This window comes from Oenanthe melanoleuca, chromosome 7 (assembly GCF_029582105.1).
Source record: "Oenanthe melanoleuca isolate GR-GAL-2019-014 chromosome 7, OMel1.0, whole genome shotgun sequence".
NCBI lineage: Eukaryota > Metazoa > Chordata > Aves > Passeriformes > Muscicapidae > Oenanthe > Oenanthe melanoleuca.
The window spans coordinates 18,681,390-18,701,552 of NC_079341.1; the positions used below are offsets into that span (position 1 = coordinate 18,681,390).

Genomic DNA, 20,163 nt, shown 5'->3' on the forward strand with positions numbered 1-20,163 from the left:
TAGTGGTATAACATTCTTACTTAGTTCTGGAGGAGGAAAAGGAGCCTGAACTTAATGTGCTTGTACTTTAGAGAAGAGATGTCCCAGAATAAGATGTGATGGTCCTGGTTGTTACACAAAGTTGTTCAAGATTAGTCTTGATGGCAGCAAACTCCTTCACTGTGATGCTGGGAAACAAGGATGGGAAGTGCTCATAACACTTGTTGTGTCACATTTGGTTGAATCGGTCAGTTCAAGCAAAAGCAAGCATAAAGCATGAGAGAAACCAGTGATTCATGACAGGAATTTACTGTGAACTGTCAAATAGTGCTTGCATAAAAACAAAATGTTTCCATTAAATGCCTTGAAGTGTATACTGAAGTTCAATGTTAAACTGTGTGTCACTGGGAATGTAATTTGTTTGCATTTGTCTCCTTCCAATCTTGCAGCTGCATGTTTACATCGCGAACACATGAACCATAATCTAAACTGGATAATAAACCAAGACCTTTGCAGTACATATCTGTTTAAATACGGGGTATTCCTGAATTTTTAATTACTGGTTGCTTTGCAAGCTATTAGTAGATCTTTCTAATGGATCATTAAGTGTTAGGTGTTTTTGACAAAAAGCAGTGCTCTCTATCTCATTTGGATGGGTTAGTAGTGTGCTTTATTGTGACAGCTAGTTATGTGAAGCATTTACACATACATGCAAAGATTTAAATTGCAGTAGCATAGAAAGAATGAAGAAATACATCTTTCTAAAGAATCTGATATGATAATGCTTTGTATATGCTTTTTTTTCTCTCCTGGATCTGCAATACAGGTTCAATGCTTGATATAATAAAGTATATTGTCAACAGAGGAGAGCACAAAAATGGTGTGCTTGAAGAACCCATAATAGCAACAATTCTTAAAGAAGTTTTGGAGGGCTTAGACTATCTACACAGGAATGGGCAAATTCACAGGTAGGAGCATATACATAGTGAAAAACATTTTCAAAATTTACTGTAGCTTGTTGATTCTGGTCAGCTGCAGTGGCTTGGCTAAGGAAGTTGTATTGCCTCTTTCACTTCTGTAAATGTGATCAGTACTTATGAAGTGATAGTGATTGGGCAGATGCTGTAACCTTGATTGCAGTTTGTCACTAATATTTAGTATTTCCCTGGGTCTTTATCCTGTCTCTCTCCTTTAGTTTGGATGGCTTGTGCTGTGATAAGCATGCCAGAACGGTGGTCCGTAGTCCTGTGCCTGCTGGTGCTCCAGACACCTAATCTGATTCTAGTTTATGGTGTATGTTTTGTGACTTGTTTATTGTGTTTGCTGAGGAAACCTGTAATCTTGGGTGCTCGGACTCCTGTAAAAATGTGAAATTACTTTTTTCCTGATAATCAATAAATATCTATTACAACTCTACAGACTTTCTTTTATGACCACATGTGAAGCTAGGATTGGCACTGTGGAACTGCATCTTAGCATATATGCATCTAATGATTGCTGTGTTTTGTATATTCTCTCCTCCATGTAAATTGTGCAGATTCCCTGGGGCAGTATATACATATTTGCTATAGGAACCCAGAGGTTGTTCCCACTCTTTGATGGTTGGAAGTGTGTTCTGACCTTCCTATTAATTTTATTGAGGTGAATTTTTCTTTCGAGGAAGGTGTCTGCAGTAGATTCTCTGTTTCAAGCATTAGCCTATGGTGAGGGAATCTTTTCCCCAAAAACCAGGTTTGCTGCAGACAGGACTCTGAGAATGGAGATGGTACTGATGTAGCACAGTAATTGTTCTTTATGTGTGGTATGTCTTACATCTCATCTTGTAAATTAACTGTCTCTGATGTAAATCAAGAGCTATTTCCTCCTTTAGCAGAGAATAAATTGAGATGAACGGAGAAATAAAGAATAGCTATCTTGACTTCTGGTCTGGAATGCCAAAGATCTGCCTCAGACCTTAATTCACAGTATTCTTTTAAGATGATATTGTTTTGAAGGGCACATTCATGAGCTTTCAAGGATTTTTTTTTGAGGTCGGATTTGTGAATTTACTGTGTCTATTCTTAAAGCACAGAAATAAATAATATAATAAATAAATATAAATATATAAATATATATATAAATAATAAAATAAAAAGAGAGATCTGTATGATACATCTGAGATTTCTCCTTTCTAAAACTGTGCAGAAGTCCTGTTGAAGTTGAAACACTGTGCCTTCAATTTTTCATGTACATTATAGTTGTGGTGAAAGTTGTGGTATAGTTAGGGAATACTGTGTCTGCTGGCATTTGTTAGTTGAGATGTTTTCAAAATTATTCAGGGATCTTGTTCTGTTGTTTCAATTAATTCTTTTTTATGTGTATATATATATATGAGGAAACAGGTTATGTTTCCTTTCAGTAGTAATATAAATTTAGTAAAACTTGGAAAGGTTAATTTTCTCAAGTCTCAGTTATGATAGATTCTGTATGACAGTTTTAAACTGTGCATTAAGAATGAGGTGCATGTTTCTATGAAATAAAAAAAAAAGAAACAAACCAAACCAAAACAACCAGAAAGTTTTCTTCTGAACATTGCATGTGAATAGTGTGTTAAATAGATATTGTTAACTCTTAAGTATGTACTAAATTTTGAATACATTCAATGCCAAGTGACTTTTCACCACTGTACCTGATAGCAAAATATCTCTGCTATTCCTGAACTTTAATAGCTTAATTGGTTAGAAATGTACATTACATTTGCCTCTTTTGAAGATATGTCTCTTCTCTGAAGAGATCGAAGAGGACAGGGTTTTTTCAACTTTTCTTTTTCATTAGTGGTGCAGTTGGATGTGAAAAAGCACTAAGTGTTTCAGTTTGTGAGATTATATTTATAAAAGGTAGTAAAGTAGACTTTGAACCTAAATATCTGTCTCTCATAATCTATCCCTGAATTCTACTCATTTATGCTAGAGCTGAATTCTGGTCTTTTCATGTGTGAAAGTTTGTTAAGAGTTTGAGTTCTGCACTCTGTTTTAATGTTTACACATTTTTACACATCACCTTCCTTTTCTGGTTTAAATTTGAAAATGCTATCTTGTGAAACTATTCAGTATGCAATATTTATTTGTTTGCATAAAATATGCAGTATGTGCTTTCATGCTAACCCCTGTTTGTACATTCTAGAGATTTGAAGGCTGGCAACATTCTTCTGGGTGAGGATGGCTCCGTACAAATAGCAGGTAAATGGTGGTGGTAGAATAATGGATAAATAAAAGGTAATTGCAGCTGGATCAAGGGCAACTGATACCAAGGGAAAAAGTTTTTCTGTTGGCTTTTAACTATTCCTTTTGCTGTAGCCACAGGTTACCCAATTTCAGATTTCAGGATTCTTGATTAATGATACTTGACTCACAAATTATTTAGTATTTTTCTGTATCCCATCAAATATATAAGGAAGCTTTCTAATATCCTCTTAATGCTTCCGTTTGATTCACCCATGCACTTTGAACAGCTTGTAAATGGTAGAAAATTATATTTCTGTTAATTTTGTTTTTTTCTGCAAGAAATTGCAGTAATTCTTGGGGATCCAATAATCTGTGTGTCCTTCATAAGGACTTTGACTGTAAGTCTGCTAGTCACTGTGATGCATGAGATATATCTCACTGAGAATTATTTTTGGCATATCTGCCATTTTTCTGGCAGTGGTATCTGTTGAATGTAGTTTAGCATCTTAAACATCCTCTGAATGCATTGATGTGCTTCTTGGGCTGTAGTCTGTAAGAATTAAATTATTTGGTCTCATAAGAGCAAGGCTCATATCCCATCTCTTATTCTGGTATCAGATTATCTGGAAAACAATGGGAGCAGGTGGTGATACCTGTCCTTCCCCCAGCACAGTGCCAGGCCTTCCATGGTCTATAGTGGGTGACTGAGCACTGAGAGCCCTCAGTAATAAAAATGGCTGTAGACAGAAGCTGTAATTTTTATGTAAATGATGCTTTCAAACTACCTTGTAAATATGTGTTTTAAGGGCTTTAATATGCCAGTGTCAAAAAAAAAGATAAAACTACATTTTTCTGTCATTACTGGAGGTGTTTTCTTATCAGCTTTAAAATCAGATAACAGTAGGAAAGCAATAGGGAATAAATGGAAGTCTATAGTGAACTACTCGATTTCAGTATAAATGGATTGTAAGCAGTTGAAAATACTCTTCATATCGCTCCATTCAAAACTGACAGTATTTCTGCACTACATTGGGAACGTGCTCTTTCTTCCTCTTATATGCCTACCTCTCCCATACAGCTGTCACTGATGTAATAATGGGTTAACAGAACACTGAGCTTTTTTTTTTTTTTGTTCCTTCTTCTATTTTAGAATTTGGAAAAAGCTATATGTGTCCTGGTCTACTAAGTACATATTAGTGATGACTTTTCTGATTGTCTTTGGTTTATCAAATTCCCATGAGAATTGAAATTACATATAGTATTCTCTCTTGTTCAAGACACATTCATATTTAGTTGCTATGCAGAAGAAGGTCCTTGTCTTTGAACAATAGCAGATGCAAACCTTGGCACAAAGTGCATGTTTGAAAACCCTACGTGACAGATGTACTGGAGTCCTTTGCAACTTTATTCAGGAAGACACATACTGAAAGGTTAAACTTGAGGATGTTTTAGTCTGGATTTTCCTGATAAAACTATACCTTCTATTTAATAGCATTTAGTGAACAGTGTGTTGTGGAGCAAAGGTCAGCTCTGCAATGGAGAGTTTCAATGAGCATACCTTGGGAATGGACTTTATTTTTAAAATGTGAAACTTTTGCTTTGTTGTTGATAGTTTAACAGATCTCAACTTTTCTCATCTTTCACAGATTTTGGTGTTAGTGCATTTTTAGCAACTGGAGGTGATGTTACTCGTAACAAAGTAAGGAAAACATTTGTTGGTACTCCCTGTTGGATGGCCCCTGAAGTAATGGAGCAGGTATTTGTAATGCTAATTAAAAATTTAAAACATTTTGTCTTTTAGTTTTGGAATTTGAGACATTACCACCTTGGTTTTCCCTTCTGGTTCTGTTTCAGGTGCGAGGTTATGACTTCAAGGCCGACATGTGGAGTTTTGGGATAACAGCCATTGAGTTGGCAACAGGAGCAGCACCTTATCACAAATACCCTCCTATGAAAGTAACAATGACTTTGTAATTGTTAATGCTGTTAGCTGTATTCTTAACACTGCTAGATACTTAGTACTACTTCATTTTCAATAGCAACTCAGGGTATCTAAACATGTATTCTGTGGAGTATTTTTTCTCTTTTAATTTCTGCATTTCAAATTGGTTTTGCTTACGACACCTCATTTTTGGGTTTATTTTAGGTGTTAATGCTAACGCTTCAAAATGACCCTCCCACTTTAGAGACAGGTGTAGAGGACAAGGAGATGATGAAAAAGTATGGCAAATCCTTTAGAAAACTAATCTCATTATGCCTTCAAAAAGACCCTTCCAAAAGGTAGGTCACTATTGCCATGTAAAATAGAATTATTTTTGAAAATATGTAGACTACTTTAAGCTACAGTGACATAATCTCTAAGTGTATAGTTTGAATTTTATAAATAGCAGCCTTCAGTCACCTCCATCCAGCCAGAAGAAATTGCCTTTTTACTGTTCCTTAAGTTTACTTCTTCTGATTGTTAACCTAATGTATTTATACTTAAACACAGTATTGAATTAAACTCCTTGCTCTACATCTTAATTTCTTATCTGAAGCAAGATATCAATCTTGATACTGTGCACAAGTCTAATAAGACTGTTCAGACTAAGCAGCAGAACAGTTGTTAATCAAATATATCATTCTCTTGGCCTTTAAAAGAAAACAAAAATAAAAAATTTTATGTTGATTTTTCTCATAACATGAAATTAGTGTTTTTTTAAACTGGGATATTTCCAGAGAAAATTACTTACTAATATGTATTTTTTTTTTTTTACTGTGAAGTTAGGGGCTCCAAGTTTGTTGAATTTTCCTCATATTTATGTAGGGAATCGCATGTCACACTGTCTTTTCTGTTTGTTCTTTCTTGCTATGTTTTTAAGTACCAAGATGATGAAAGTATTAAACATCTATTCCAAAACCATTGTTGAGGTCCCAAGTTCCCTGAATGATTAGTTTATTTATTCGTTTTTATGCAGACCCATTTTTGCAGGCTTTTTTTGTTGAATAATTGTAGGAAGCACATTCTAATTAGCATTATTTCCTAAGGCATTTAGTATATCATTGTTTTCTTGAGTTTCAGAGCTGCAATTTTTGTGGAAAGATTGTTCTGAGAGAGCAATCCTTGTTGTGTCATTTGTGGTGTGTATTTCCTGATGTAGTGTAAGCCTAGGTCCAGGATGTGGTTGTAGGGAGTCAAATTGAAAAGGTGACAGCAGGAGTACTAGAGAACAAGTATAATTAAGAAAAAAGATTGTGGCTTGGTCTTTATTCTTGAAATACTTGAAAAATGTTTCACTCAAAGATAATTTGCTCTCAGGTTGTGTACTGCTTTCCCTTGTTGGTCTTAGTAGTAAGTCCTGATACTTTAGGCTTAGTGCTGCAGTTCGGCTGCTTACAGATAGGAATAACAATAATAGTGGATAATTAAGCTCCTGATAATCAAGGTTCTTTTAGTTTCCTGTATCTAAGAAGTTTCAGGGCAAGATTAAAGTGGTGTGAAGTAATGAGAAGTAAATAAAATGAGTTTTCCTTGTCTCCTCGAATGCATAATGCTGAGCTACCTGACGTGTAGTACAGGCATCGGTTTTGAAACATTGGTGTTTAAGGTACTTACTTAAATTTATACATTTATTAAAACACATGCAATACCTTCATGGAACAATTAGACCAGCAAATAGATGTTCAGATATAAACAGTTATAGGGCAATTGTTTTTATACTGGGGGGTCATCACTGTTTTTCATATTTCTTACAATCCAGGATGTAACTTTTCATGAAGATCCCTCCATAGCCATCATGTCAGTTGTGGGAGAAGTCTTTGCTCTTTGTGGGAAATTCTAGGAGTGGCATTGCACTGCTGTTGGCTCAGACTATGATGTTTTTCTTTTGGGGATCTCTGTGGGTGTTTCTCTCTCCCCAGTGCCAAGGATGCTGCTCACAGTCCTCTGTACAATTCATCGCCACAGCTTGTATGGAAGAACAGGGCCAGAAAGCATGTCCAGACCTGTTCAGAAGTGTCTGGCATGATTAATGGTAGAGGAATGGAGAACACTAGTTTGGATAAAACTTTACTAAAACATAGTTTAAAGTGTGCATAGCCCTGTTGTGAGATGTGATGGTACTGTACTTCAAGAATTTTAAAACTTTGGCACAGAAGCTGATTTTTCTTTTAAGTAGTTTTCCCTTTCTTTTTGCTCATCCAAAATACATGTATGAATTACTACTGAATCTGATGGTCTCCACAGGATCACTGATCAGAACTCCTTTATTGTAGAGCTTGGTGCTTTGGAGGTGAAGAAAAATACATGCTCTATGGAACCTACTGTCTGTGTTTAAATTGAATTCTTTTTGTTAATGTCAAGAGTTGTTTCATTAATCCTTGCAGGTATGAACTTATACATACATACATACAATTTTCTACTCCTCTTTCATTCACTTACTTTACAGATTTTCTCTTCAAGGAAATAAACTATGTCAGATGTTTGGGGTTTTCTTGAGATGGAGATTTTTCAAATGGATTCTTTCTCAGTGCCTTACCTAGTTTGTTCTATATTCAATCTCTTGTTGGAATTCAAAGGGAAAACTAGAGCAGATGTTACTTCTGTTCATTTAGAAATTATGAGTCTTGAAGATTTTGACTTCTGTAAATTTGTGTCAAGCTGTTTCAAAATTAGTCCCGGATGGTGGTATAGGCTCCTAATGGAAATGATAGAGGATTTTATCTGATCCCAAGAGATGCTTCACTTTCTCTCCAGAGTCTGCTTCAGTACCAGAGTCTGGCTTTGGCTAGATAAGTAGCCTTTTGGATCTCTGAAGCTAGGGAGACAAAACCTCCTGTTGGAATCACTTTGGTAGCTGTGACATTGTGGTTATCTTTTGGAAATGCTGAAACAGACTTAAACAGAACTGCAAGTAAAAACGAAGTGTGTCAGTTTTTACCTTACAGCTGTTGTTTTGGTTTGTATTTATCTGATTGGAAGATGATCCAAATGACTCTATTTGGTTTATGCATCAATTTAATAGTGTCAGTATAGTTTCTTGAGAATATCTGCTGACATCAATAAAGTAAAATAATGCCAATAGGAGGTACTGATGCTGCTGTATGGAAAATGTAATTATGCTTTTATTGCTGTGGAGCAAAGTTTTAATTATATTCATAGAGTCACTTTGGGAAAAAAATACCTGCCTTTTTTGTGAGTTTTTTTTGTTTGTCTTATTTGGTTTTATTTAAAAGGTTAAATGCATTTGTGTTGAACAAAAAAAAGGGGAAAATTGGCAGCTTAAGAGATTGATTTTATTTTTTTTTCTCTTTCTTTTTTGGTATTTTTGCCATAGAGAGGCTTAATTTTTTTGTGTGTGGTAAGTGAGTTTGTGTGAATTAATTCAGCAGCTATTATCATTCATTCCCCATTCATACAGTACTAATTCAAAAGTTTTAGAGACGTACCATTTAACTAACGTCTTGTACTGTATTCACTGAGAGGGGTCTTTGTTTTCTGTTCTAATTTATTATTGATCTTTCAGGCCCACAGCAGCAGAACTTTTAAAATGCAAATTTTTCCAGAAAGCCAAGGTAAAACGTTTAACCCTACGAGTAAATTTTGCTCTGCCTTAAAATCTATGTGAAATTTCTTCTTTCCTTGTATTGATTTTTAACTTAACAAATGTTGGTTTTGCAGAATAGAGAATACCTGATTGAAAAGCTTCTCACTAGAACACCTAATATAGCACAAAGAGCAAAAAAGGTGAGTGCATTAATGTATTTTTCTTGACTGGTATGGAAAATAAAGCAGGGACTCCTCAGTTGCCTTACATTTTTAGTTGACTTACTGAGCCATACTTTTAATGTAGTCCTTCAAAGATAGTGAATTTTGAATGAATGTTTTCTGCAGTCTTCCTTTCTCTAGGAAGCTCTGAGGCATTTTTACTTCCTTTATAACCTTGTCAAAATGATACATGATGTTTGTCATACTTGGTACAATTTTTTTCTCATGTCCTTTTAGAAAGCTACAGGTGAAGTAGGTGTGAGAAAAAAAGTTGACTTGCAAATATGTAGGTTCATAAACTGCACAATGCATATCTTCATTGATCACCTAGGGAAAGGGTGAAGATACTTTAAATTGCATTTATTGACAGCTACCTGATTATTTGGATTATATCAAATGCTATTCCCAAAAAGTCAGGTCGAAATTCTGCAAGAGTGCTGCTGAGTTTTTCAGACCAGTGAAGCCTTATTCCACAGGTGACAGTGTTAAACCCACAGCTATGGCATATGCTGGTATTTCTCTGGTGCCTTTGTATAAATGAGCTTACCAAGTCATGTGCAGCAGAATAAAAAAAAATAGTAACTCCTAACAGGTAAGTGTTTAAAAACCTTTAAATATGGAGCAAACTGCTGTTCGTAAGAGCTAAGAAACAGGAATGAATGTAGGCTCCTGTTTGTCGTGGGAAAAATTATTGAACTCCCTTTTCCCTTTCTGTTGTGGCTGAACTCACCATGCCTTTTCAGTATGGGGCACCTGCTCAGAGACTGCTGAGCTCTGCAGGTGACACAGTGTGCTGAGTGGCCTTCTAAAAGCAGGCTTACTGGGGGGGTATTTTGAGGAGAGCATTTCAGAAAAGGAGCTATTTCAGCCTTTGTTGGCATGTCAGTTAGACTGCAGCTGCCCTGACCGGCACTTGTATGATTTTGTTGTCTTTGGGAGTATTGGTTTGGTGTAATTCTGCAACATTGAAATGTTCTCACAGCTAGTGGCTCACATTTGGAAGAGACAGCAGGACCTGAGTGCTTAAAGTTCCTTCAAATGGTCTTTGTATGGCGGTAATTTTGGGAGCTCATTGATGTGGGCTCTGAGAGTCTGGAGCAGGAAGGGCTGCTGGGAGGGTTTGTGGCAGGGGTGCTGTGTGAGCAGGTTCGCAGTGCGACGGGGAAAGGAGTTGTTCAGGGTTTGGCCGTGCGGTGGCAGCAATGCCCGCATAAACCACGATCCAGCTGGAGAAAACCTCTGGATTTCGGTTCGCACCTCGGGAGCGCAGGAGTGATTTAGATGAGCTGGTACCAGCCGGGCTCCTGGCAGAGCGTGGCCTCCGGAGGTTTCCTCTCCCAGCTGCATCCCCGGGTCAGCTTTAGAGCATGCATGCACCTACACTTTATATTTCTGTAGATGGGATAGCACTTGGAATTGTGAAGGGAATGCAGGGTAGCCTCCTGTACACCGCCAGAAGTAATTTTCTGAATTACTTTTTTGACAATTCTTTCTAATTTGAAAGAGGTTTGAATCTTAAGAAATCCAAGCTATACAGTGGTGGAGACAAATTAATTTGTCTTTAATTACATCGTAAATGGAAAAAATATTTGGGTTTTAGCTACTGAAAATGCTAAATTATTTATATTTTAAAGGGACACAATATTAAAATTCATTGGAGATTTAAAGTTTAATTCACTTGTTAGAACTGTGCATGTAGCTGCTCTTTTAAGACACCATAAAATATAAATGTACTTTAATAATAAAACTCTGGGGTTTTGTTTAAAAAGCTTGTGTAAGTAGAATTTGGTTGCTTAAACATTAACATGTAAAATGTTTAAGAGCTTGCTCTTGGAAGAAGTAACCCCTGTAATTGAAAAGCTAATATCACTAGGGCAATAGATAGGAAGGAGCTGGTGTCATCACTGCTTAAATTATCTTCTGTAGCGCTTGGTGTAAAATGCCCATGACTAATGATCTGTAGCACCACAGCTAGTACAGATGTCAGATCTGCCCTGCAGTAATCTAATTTTTCTTCCATTTACCACATGTATAATTGCTTGCCTTGTTACCCGGAACTCTGGCTCAGTTTAGTTTTAACTTTAAATTCTTCTCTCTTGACATAGTGTTCACATGTTTTGCTTTGGCCTTTATAGCATATTCTTGCATCTGTTTTTTCTGAATGTGACTTCTGGTCTGTTTGTGAAATCCTGAAAGCAGGTACATAGGTCTTCTATGTGTGAAGAAAACATTTGTTGCTGTAAAGGTGTCCTACTTTAAACCCCAATTTGATAACTTTGAGCAACATCTTTCCATTTGAACATCATCATTGTGGTTTAAAATGCTATTTAACATTAGAGTTGTAAGTGATATATTCCCCTGTTCCATTGTTTTGTTTGCTTTTAATTCTGCTGAATTTTGAATTATGTCCTTCGTCCTTGCCCTAGCCTAGTAATTAAGGATAATGCTGAACCACTTATACAGGAGGAGCATGTCTTGCCTCTTTCTGTGCAGGACCTGGTTAGATACATATTGGTACTGATCCACAGGAGTGAGTGTTACATCATGCAACTTCTTACTGGCAATTCTGGGTTTTACTAATGGGACTGCTCACCTGTGAGAGCATTGCTGGTATGAAGAAGAGCTGGAGAAAAGGCTGTGAAGAATGGTCCAAGCTCAGTGTGGTTGGGCAAGCAGGGACATACTCTGAAGCCACACTTTTGTCATTGATATAAATGTAGGAGCCCTGACACCTTGTGCCTCTGCCTGATTAGATGATGTGATAGTAGAGCAGCCTGCCCTGTCCTGCTTGAATGAGGGCTGTGTGCATTGCTGGCATAAAACAGCCCACCAAGGATTTACATATACTATTTATAACACATTCTGAAGTAGTTTTAGTTTCTAACTGAACACTAAATCGTTTCATTTGTGATTAGGATTGCTGTATTGGAATAGAGCAATTTGAAATTTGAAACAGCTTGTAGAGTTCCACAGTCAGTTTTCAAATCTTGTGACACTAAAAAATTAATTATAACTGTAAGTACTCTGTATGCCCAAAGGCCCTGGGTCAATTTTATGGTTTTATAATCCTATTTTTTTAATTTTTAAAATCTCCTGCATGACTGTCACTTCTACAAAGTGAACAGGGAAAAAACATGTATCTGCATTTCATTTTATTACTGTCTGAAGTGCTGCTAGTAAAAAAAAACCCTGAGCAGTAATTGGGCTTGAATTCTATTTTTGGAATGATGGTATTGCATTGTGCTCTTAATAGAAGATTTTTTTAGAGCTGAGAGCTGTATGTTAGTGGGAAAAATCTGTGACAGCATGAAGAGATGATTAGTGTGAGTGATACCAGTTTTTATTATACTTCACTAAAAAATCTCTTATGGATGGGTTGGAATTCTAGCTCCTCAGTACAGCTATTTTAAGGTAATGATCATGTTTCATGACATAAGATATCATCAATCCCCTGCATTTAATGAGAAAAATATCATTATATGCCAGATTTCTTGGACAGCTATAACAGCATGACTGCACCTCAGCAAGACATACATGTGCAGCCCTTCCTTGCTTCAATAATGGATTTAATCTGATAGATACATCTCACCAGTGATGTATGTTAGTACAGCTGGACTATAGCTGAGTTGAAAAGCAGAGAGCAACATGAACCTGAGCTCAGATTGTTAATATAATCGTATATTAACTTTTCTTTACAGTTTAAGAAAAGGTTATTTAAATCATATTGGCATATAAAGTGAAGGGACATGTGCCATACTGGAGCACTTTTTCTGGAAGGCAATAGCTGAACTATAAATATGTGTTTGGCAAGGCTTTGTGTGAGGGAGGGCCCTCCATTGCAGAGGATTAATTTTTCAGGTTATCCAGAACAGTGGATTTAAAAAAAAAAAGTGGAACTGTGTTTATACAGTTGAATATACTTTAAAAAAAAAAAGGAGAAATTGCCGTTCACAACATGTCAGGTATTTTTTTTATTTTCAAGAAGTTGTTGGAAGGGAAATTTAATAAAAACACCTTTTCCAAAAATGTAATGTAAATTTGACAGCAGTTCTAATAATGAGAAAGCAGTGCCTGCATTAGTGGGTAGTACAATTGTAAGTGTTTTAAGGGGCAGACACATGCAGTTGTATCAGCTTTGTTTTAACATTTCTTATAAAGGAAGAAGATTGCTTAGTGTTTTTGCCACCCAATAGTTGCACAACAATAGTTGTGCTATTAGATGCATGGAACTCCTTGCAGTATGAGTTTGTCGGTCTTTCCTTTCACAGGGTGCTTTTACCATCTGTGTGATTGCTTGTGAGGTTGGATTTTGTGCCTTCTTAAATGGATTTAATTGTTACAGAAAAAGTGAGCTTTGAAACAAACCATGGCTTAGTTGAGTGCTTATGTACTTCAAACAGCCATATGCATATCTAAAATAATTTGGATTTAAAAGCTCATGCATGATTCAGCTTAGTAGTTGAAAAGTAGCCCTGCTCCCTATTGGAAGGTGTGTTCCAGTCCATGGGCTGTCATGATTCCACTTCAGATTCATTTTTGCAGTGAGTTCTTGTCTCTTGTGTAGATGCATTGATCTGCTCCCTAGCTAATGTTGTGCTCATGACCTGTTGTCTTGTTCAAAAACAACTTAAACATGGACTGACAGGGGGTCAGAGAGAACTTTTCTGATTAGACCAGTAGCTCAAAGTATTTGGCATTTATTGAAGCTGTTGAAACTTGCAGAACTGGAGGAGGATTTTCTTACAAGTGCTATTGAAGGAGTCGTTATTAAAGAATCAAGACAGGATAAAGGAAGTTCGAGTGTGTATGATGCTGGTGATAGTCTTTGATCAGGGAGTAAGCCTTGTAATTAAGCAGAAAATAATCCTATTTTATTGCCCTGTTTTGTAAGGATTTGGTTTTCTGTGACTGAAAATGTGCAGGAAGGTGCTGGTTTTACCTGTTTACTTTGTGAGAAATTAAACCTCAGATGTTTCACTTGCATGACATCCAATACCAGATCACTTCTCTTGGATTTGAAATGGCTTCCTAAGTGAAAGTATCTCAGTTGAATTAGTTTATATTGAATAGTTTTCCCAGTTTATATGCCAAATCAATATTGTGTCAATGCAGGCAGCAACAGCTGGCTAGCTTGGATCACCTTAGTGTCATGGAGTTTCCATTCTGGAAGAGACAGCCTTTCTGCCTTTGTTCATAAAGGTAACAATGAATTTTGGGAGGATGTGGAAATGTGTATTACATGTGACTTTATATTTTTTTGGGAAGTTTGTCAGGAAAGTCATGCAGGCAGTTGAATTGCAAAGAGGATTCTCTAAAAGCCAGGATGTTCAGATGCAGCATTCCCACCTGTTACCATTTGCTTAAAGACTGATGGAATAGGTATGTTAGAATTTTTGCTTTTATATGGAGAAATTAAATATTTAGCCCTAGAGTTAGGGAAAAAAAAAAAAAAAAGGGGAGGGAAATTTAAAATGAAAAGAGCCCAGGCTCAAGAATCTGAAGAAAGTGTAAAGTAAATACGTTTTCCTGGTTAGACCCTGTAAAGCTTTTACAAATACAATACCAAAAATAATTATGCGTCATTTGTTTTGACATTCCTTTTCCCCCTGCACTTGTGCTTGATACTGGTCATACTCTTGGAAGTTCCTGGGAAGAGCTGCAAGGGAAGTACAGGTGAAGTAGGACATCCTTGAGATGATGCTATGCAGTGATACTATAGGGGACTTAATTTAGCTCTTGTCTCAAGGAATTAAAATTATGTCTGGATCTGGAAACTTCAAGGTTTTAACCAGAACAAGTAGATGAAAGCCAGCAGAGCAGAAAGAAGGGCTGGAACAGTAATAGTTTTCTTCTGTTTAGCTCTGAGAAACAGTTCCAGAAGAAGGTTATTCAAACAGTGCACCTGCAGCTAAAGGTAAAGTCAGAAATATGGGAAGAGAAAGGGAGTGTCAGGGCTGCAGATCCCAGCAGGGCTGTGTGGGATTTCCTGGCAGCAGAGGGCAGCCACATCCAGTGCCGCAGGCCGGTGGGATTCATCCTGCCAGAGCTGTGTCTGCACTCACAGGCTGGGAGTCTCCCTCCAGCTCTGGGCTTTTAAATGCTGTAGGCTGGCTGAATGCATGCTGCTTCTTGATATCTGATTAAAATAGAAACACTGTGAGGTTTAGAAAATTGGATTTTATAAAAATTGCAGATCTCTGTTAATTATTTTCATGTTAATTTATGACTTTTCTTGGAGAACTACACTTAGTTTTTAATTTGATCACCTTAATATTTGAGAGAAACCTTGAATAAATTCAGGTCTCTTTAAAATCTATGTGGAATGCAGAAAGTGTATTACAGTAATTTCTCTTATGTACATAAGCAATTGGAAACCTTGGAGAAAATAGAAAAAGGTAGAAATTAGAATTTCACCTTGGCATGGTACTTTCAAGCCTCTGAGTTTGCAAGTAAGTGAAAGTCATAGTAATTTCTTCTTTGAATTCTGCAGTAATAGATTGTTTTCCTGAATATCCTTTACTCTGTCTCTAATGCTGACAATGAAACCCACCTTATAATGAGTTTTCTACTACTGAATAATGAAAACACTACATGAGGCTGTATTTGCCTTCTTTCTTTTCACCTCTGATTATTTTAAGAAAGTAAACAGCTTGGATGATAGAAAAGCATGGTAGAATTGGAAAATTATGATTATCAAGGTGGATTTAGTGATCCTTCTTTTGGAAAGTCTTCTTCACCATCATGATGTGCATTCATTAGAGCAGCCAGGAAAGAAAACTCTAAAGATCTGGATCTGTCTTCATCTTTCAGAGTACTGAGATACTTCACTAATTTGCTTTCTTTGATTCTTGCCGGGTATCCTTGGCCTTGGCACCTTAATTTGATTGGAAGGGTAGAGGGAAGCAGGCAGGGAAAAGAAAGAGGATAGAAAAGAGCCTCGCTCTGCATGTGTGAATTAGCCATCAGGTCATGCCTGATAGCCATTTGGGATTCCTTGTGTTTGAGGCAAAATGACACTTTTGTGGAGCAGTGTATCTCCTCTGCACAATTAATTGAAAACATCCTCCTGAGCACAGGTACACGTTCATGCCTGAAAGGACTATTGTTAAAATGTGAGTGAAAGAATTATTTGCAGCTAATAACATTCAGTAATTCAGAAGTTTACGTAGTGGAACTAATAAATGGAGAAATAATGTCTGAAAACCAAAAATCATACTGTGTTACTAAATTTGCACATTTCCCATGTGACTGGAATTTTAGCAAAACTGCAATTTCTCAAAGCAAAATCAGATTCCAATTTTGTACTCAGGTTGAAAGCAGAGATAATAAGTATGTTGCAATATTTAGGTAAAACCTTGTGTTTAAGGAAAGCAGAATTAGGAGTTCAGGGAATACTTGCACTTGTAAAAAAGATGTTTTGGTAATGACATAGTGTCTTACTCTGAGCCCCTACATTTTGCTGTCTCTGAGCAGCATTATCCCAGCAGTATAAGAATTGGTGAAGAGTGGAAAAGGGGGGGTGTTGGACAAGGAATCCCCGGAGTGGATGAGGACTTGGCACATGGATTCACTGGTACTTTTCTCATCATTTCCTTAGAGGTGCAGGAATGTGCTCCCTCATCGTGTCTCTCTTCAGCTAATAATGCCTTTGTTTTCCTCTCACTGATAGCTGCGCTGTATTCCGTTTCCAGATTGGGAGTGTAGCAGTCTTTTCAATTGATGGCCATGCCCTTGGGTGTCACAGTTGTCATCGTGTAACCATTATACTCTTTGGCATATAAAAACAAACCAGTTCCATAAATATTTAAAGCAGATTATCTTATTTGCTTTTTGGTTGGTTTTTTGTTGTTTTTTTTTAACAGAGATCTGTTTTTCGTTGACTTCTGCTGTGTTATCCCTTAAAAAGGATTCTCTTCCAGAACCAGTAGAAAGCTGAAGAGGTCCTGTCCAATGCAGAATTATTGGTCTTCTGTATTATTCTTTCATGAAGAAAGATATAATGATCTTATATTTCTTGACTTTAAGCTTCCAGTGTAATTGATTCCTCCAGGGAATATTCCAATAATTTCTGCATATGAGTATGAAACACTGCAAATTCTAACTTTTTTTCCAGGTAGGAGAACAACAAAGAAAGACTAAGGGTTTTTTCCATGATGATATTTTTAGCATTCAGAATGGTTTAAGAGGATGGGACAGGAATGAATAATAGATTCTTTTATTCCCAGTCTCTAACATCCACATATAGTGAGCACATCAGTGCCTAGAACAGAACAACTTTTGTTTCTCTATGTTGTAGTCTTCTTTCTATCAAGCCTTGGGAAATGTGGCAAACATTCTCCTGGAAAGCTAGTGCATGGTGTTATTGGCAGGAAATGTTAAATTATCTGTATCCTACTTTAAAAGGGTGGAGACAAATACAGCAGCTTAGTTTGTAATTAAATCTTTGTAACTATATTGTATTCTGCAATCAACTTTAACCAGGAACAATATAAATAGCAATACTACTATTACTATTAATGTAATTACTATTCTGTGGCAGTTCTGGTTTTTTCACTCACTATTTTGTCCAAGCATTCTCTGCTTTAACTCATGTTCATAATGTCTTTCTTCCACAGCTGTGGTAATGTTGATAGTGCCTAATTAGGCTTTTCTTCCTATAAATGGCTTTTGGTTGTACATTTCAATGTTCCGAGCTACTTTTGTGTTGACTGTAGTTTACCTGCCAGTCATTCAAAGTAATTTTTTATTCTCTGGTGTCTTCTGACTTACGTGAAATATATTTTCTAATATGTGTTAATTTGTCTTGTAAAATTGAACTGTCATTGTTTTCTTTATTAGCTGAAGTAATGATCAGTTTAGTTCGTATTTTGGAAGGATCATTTCGATTTTTAATCAGTAAAATCCAAATCAGAATTTAGCATATTTTACTTTGTTTTCCTTTCCCTCTGAAATACTTCCTGAGAGCTACAATTCTAGCATAAGGAATGTTCAATGTGTATTTTTGACTGAAGCTGATAGGGATATTGCATTTGTATGGCTACTGCATGCAATGTAAAATGTAAACCAACTTACTTCTTATTTTTGTAGATACACAAGAAGTTTGTTTAGGTTCTATGCTCTGTCCTGGATTTGCTTTATGCCCTTGTGCATAAATAGCTTCATTTGTTTGCTGCTTTATTCCTCTCTGTAAAATGGAAAACCTGTAGCAGGGTATCAGGAGAAATATAGAGAATATTCTTAGTTGTCTTAATGCTGTTATTATTGGAGTGGAACACAAGCATGCTGCGTGTGGTATCAGTCTGCTATTAGTATCTCAAGTGATAGCTAGAACAGAAATTTAATATATTTTATGAATTATGTATATTTCCATCCAATATCTGATACTAGAGTGAAATGTTTACAATGGACAAAGAGACAATTTATTTGCAGACATGGTGTGCCACTTGTGCTCTTTCTTTCACCTAGGCAGGATACATGCCCTCCATATGTGACTGATTCTTTAAGGCTTTAACCAGAAGTGAGTGATCAATGCCAGGCTTGTTAGTCTAAAAATTAATTCACCAAACATTGCAAGTGCTAAGCATGCACACCAATTTAAAAAATGTTCTAGACAACAACTTCACCTTTTTGGAAGTTGTATAGGTTGGGTACTTTGCTCTAGCTGAAATTATAATTTCTTTCCTGTGAACATGTGTGCTGGTGGGAATCAGTCAGATTGAAACAGAGTACTAGTAAACTTGTTTTGCTGCTTTCAGAAACCTCTCAAGAAAATAATTTAATTTAACATGATATTTTGCTTTGTGCTAAGTTTCTTTTCTTTGAGCCATTTGTTTATTTTTTATTAAAAGGCAGTCTATTTAAAAACTTGAATTGAGCTCCTCTCTGTAAATGATGCAAGCATCATTAAGCCCCATTAAAATCATTCTGTTTAGAATAAGCCTTCAAAAGAACTGAAAATGGAAGCAGAAGAGATACTGATTAGTGCATGATGCAGTGTTTGAATGTGGCTGTAAACCAATATATCCTATTGTGCTGGAAAAGATGGTTTTAGCTGGGGATGATGTCCTCTGCTAGGTTTGTGTAGAGCCATTTGGAAGATGCCTGTGCTGTTAAACAAAAGCCTACCTCAGTCTCCTTGAAAGATAATAAATTACATCCACAAGCAGCAGGCAAATTGCCTGCTAGATTACCTTGTGCCTGTGCTGATCCCTGACAATGTCGACAGTAAGAGCCCACTGGTTGTGCCTGGGCTAATTGCAGCTGAGTAAAGAATTGCAGTGCTACTGCTTGCTTTGATGTCTGCCTGGTCCTTTCTCCCAAACACACACAAGCTGCTTCTACCATGTTTGGAGGTAGCTAGGCTAAAACTGGTCCAACAGGAGGTTGGTATGGGAAACGGGGAAAATTGCACAGAATTTGTCCATCAAGAGATTGAGTATAGTATTCCCTCAATGTCCTGCATAGGTTTCCCCTCTTCTCAGTTAAAAATGAGAACAAAATACGGAGAAACTGAATAGGGCGCTCTAATTCAGTTTTACTGGGAAGAAATGCAAGGGAGCAATATTGTAAGGACTGAAGGAAGTGCAGAAGTGTGCTGAGGTCTGAAAATGTCACCCTCTTCTCTGGGTTAGTCTTATGTGTGCAAAAGGGAAGGGAGAGGGAGCAGGTGAGTGTTTGGGAAGTGAAGGAAAGAAGAGTGGAAAAGAGTCCAGACAGACATCAAGATACATATCTGTGAATGGACAATGTTTTGGAAGAAGGCCCTTATCACTCATCCTCTTGTGGTGTCAATCCAGCCAGCTCCAAATTATGGTTGGCCTAAGCCCAGTACAGAAATAGCATGAGTGCCCAGCTCTCTATGAAGATTTGTTTGGAGAAATTGTATTAATGCCTGCATCACAGTTTCCTTTGAAGTTCATGGTCTCAGACTTGAAGTGGTACATACTATTTTCATCTCATGCATCTTGCTGGTATGGTAGCTGCTGAGATTTAGAAGCAGCTGGAATTTGTCACATGCTTCATCTCTCTGCATATTATGGTTTGCAGCAAACCATAGGGGTTTAGAGCAGGGCTAATACCAGTTTAGCCTTTTTTTAAAGTTTCATTATGTTGAAAGGCACTGTAATTTTTTAAGTCAGATTTTTATATTTAGCTTTTTCTCCTGTTTTGTGTTGTTTTCCATCACTGCCACCAGCCAACAGAATGTAGAGCCAAGTTGATCACTGCTTATACAAT

General features: G+C 36.8%; 1 protein-coding gene across 4 annotated transcripts in view; it reads left to right on the top strand.

Moving 5' to 3' along the window:
• The window catches only part of STK39 (serine/threonine kinase 39), a 76,319-nt gene that overhangs the window by 18,471 nt on the left and 37,685 nt on the right, over positions 1-20,163 (top strand). For all 4 annotated transcript variants that reach the window (XM_056496324.1, XM_056496323.1, XM_056496325.1 and 1 more), the window contains exons 4-10: positions 806-947; positions 3,142-3,197; positions 4,829-4,938; positions 5,037-5,138; positions 5,329-5,462; positions 8,687-8,735; positions 8,842-8,907. In XM_056496324.1, coding sequence (XP_056352299.1) covers positions 806-947; positions 3,142-3,197; positions 4,829-4,938; positions 5,037-5,138; positions 5,329-5,462; positions 8,687-8,735; positions 8,842-8,907 — 659 coding nt within the window. The remainder of the gene's footprint in view (positions 1-805; positions 948-3,141; positions 3,198-4,828; positions 4,939-5,036; positions 5,139-5,328; positions 5,463-8,686; positions 8,736-8,841; positions 8,908-20,163) is intronic.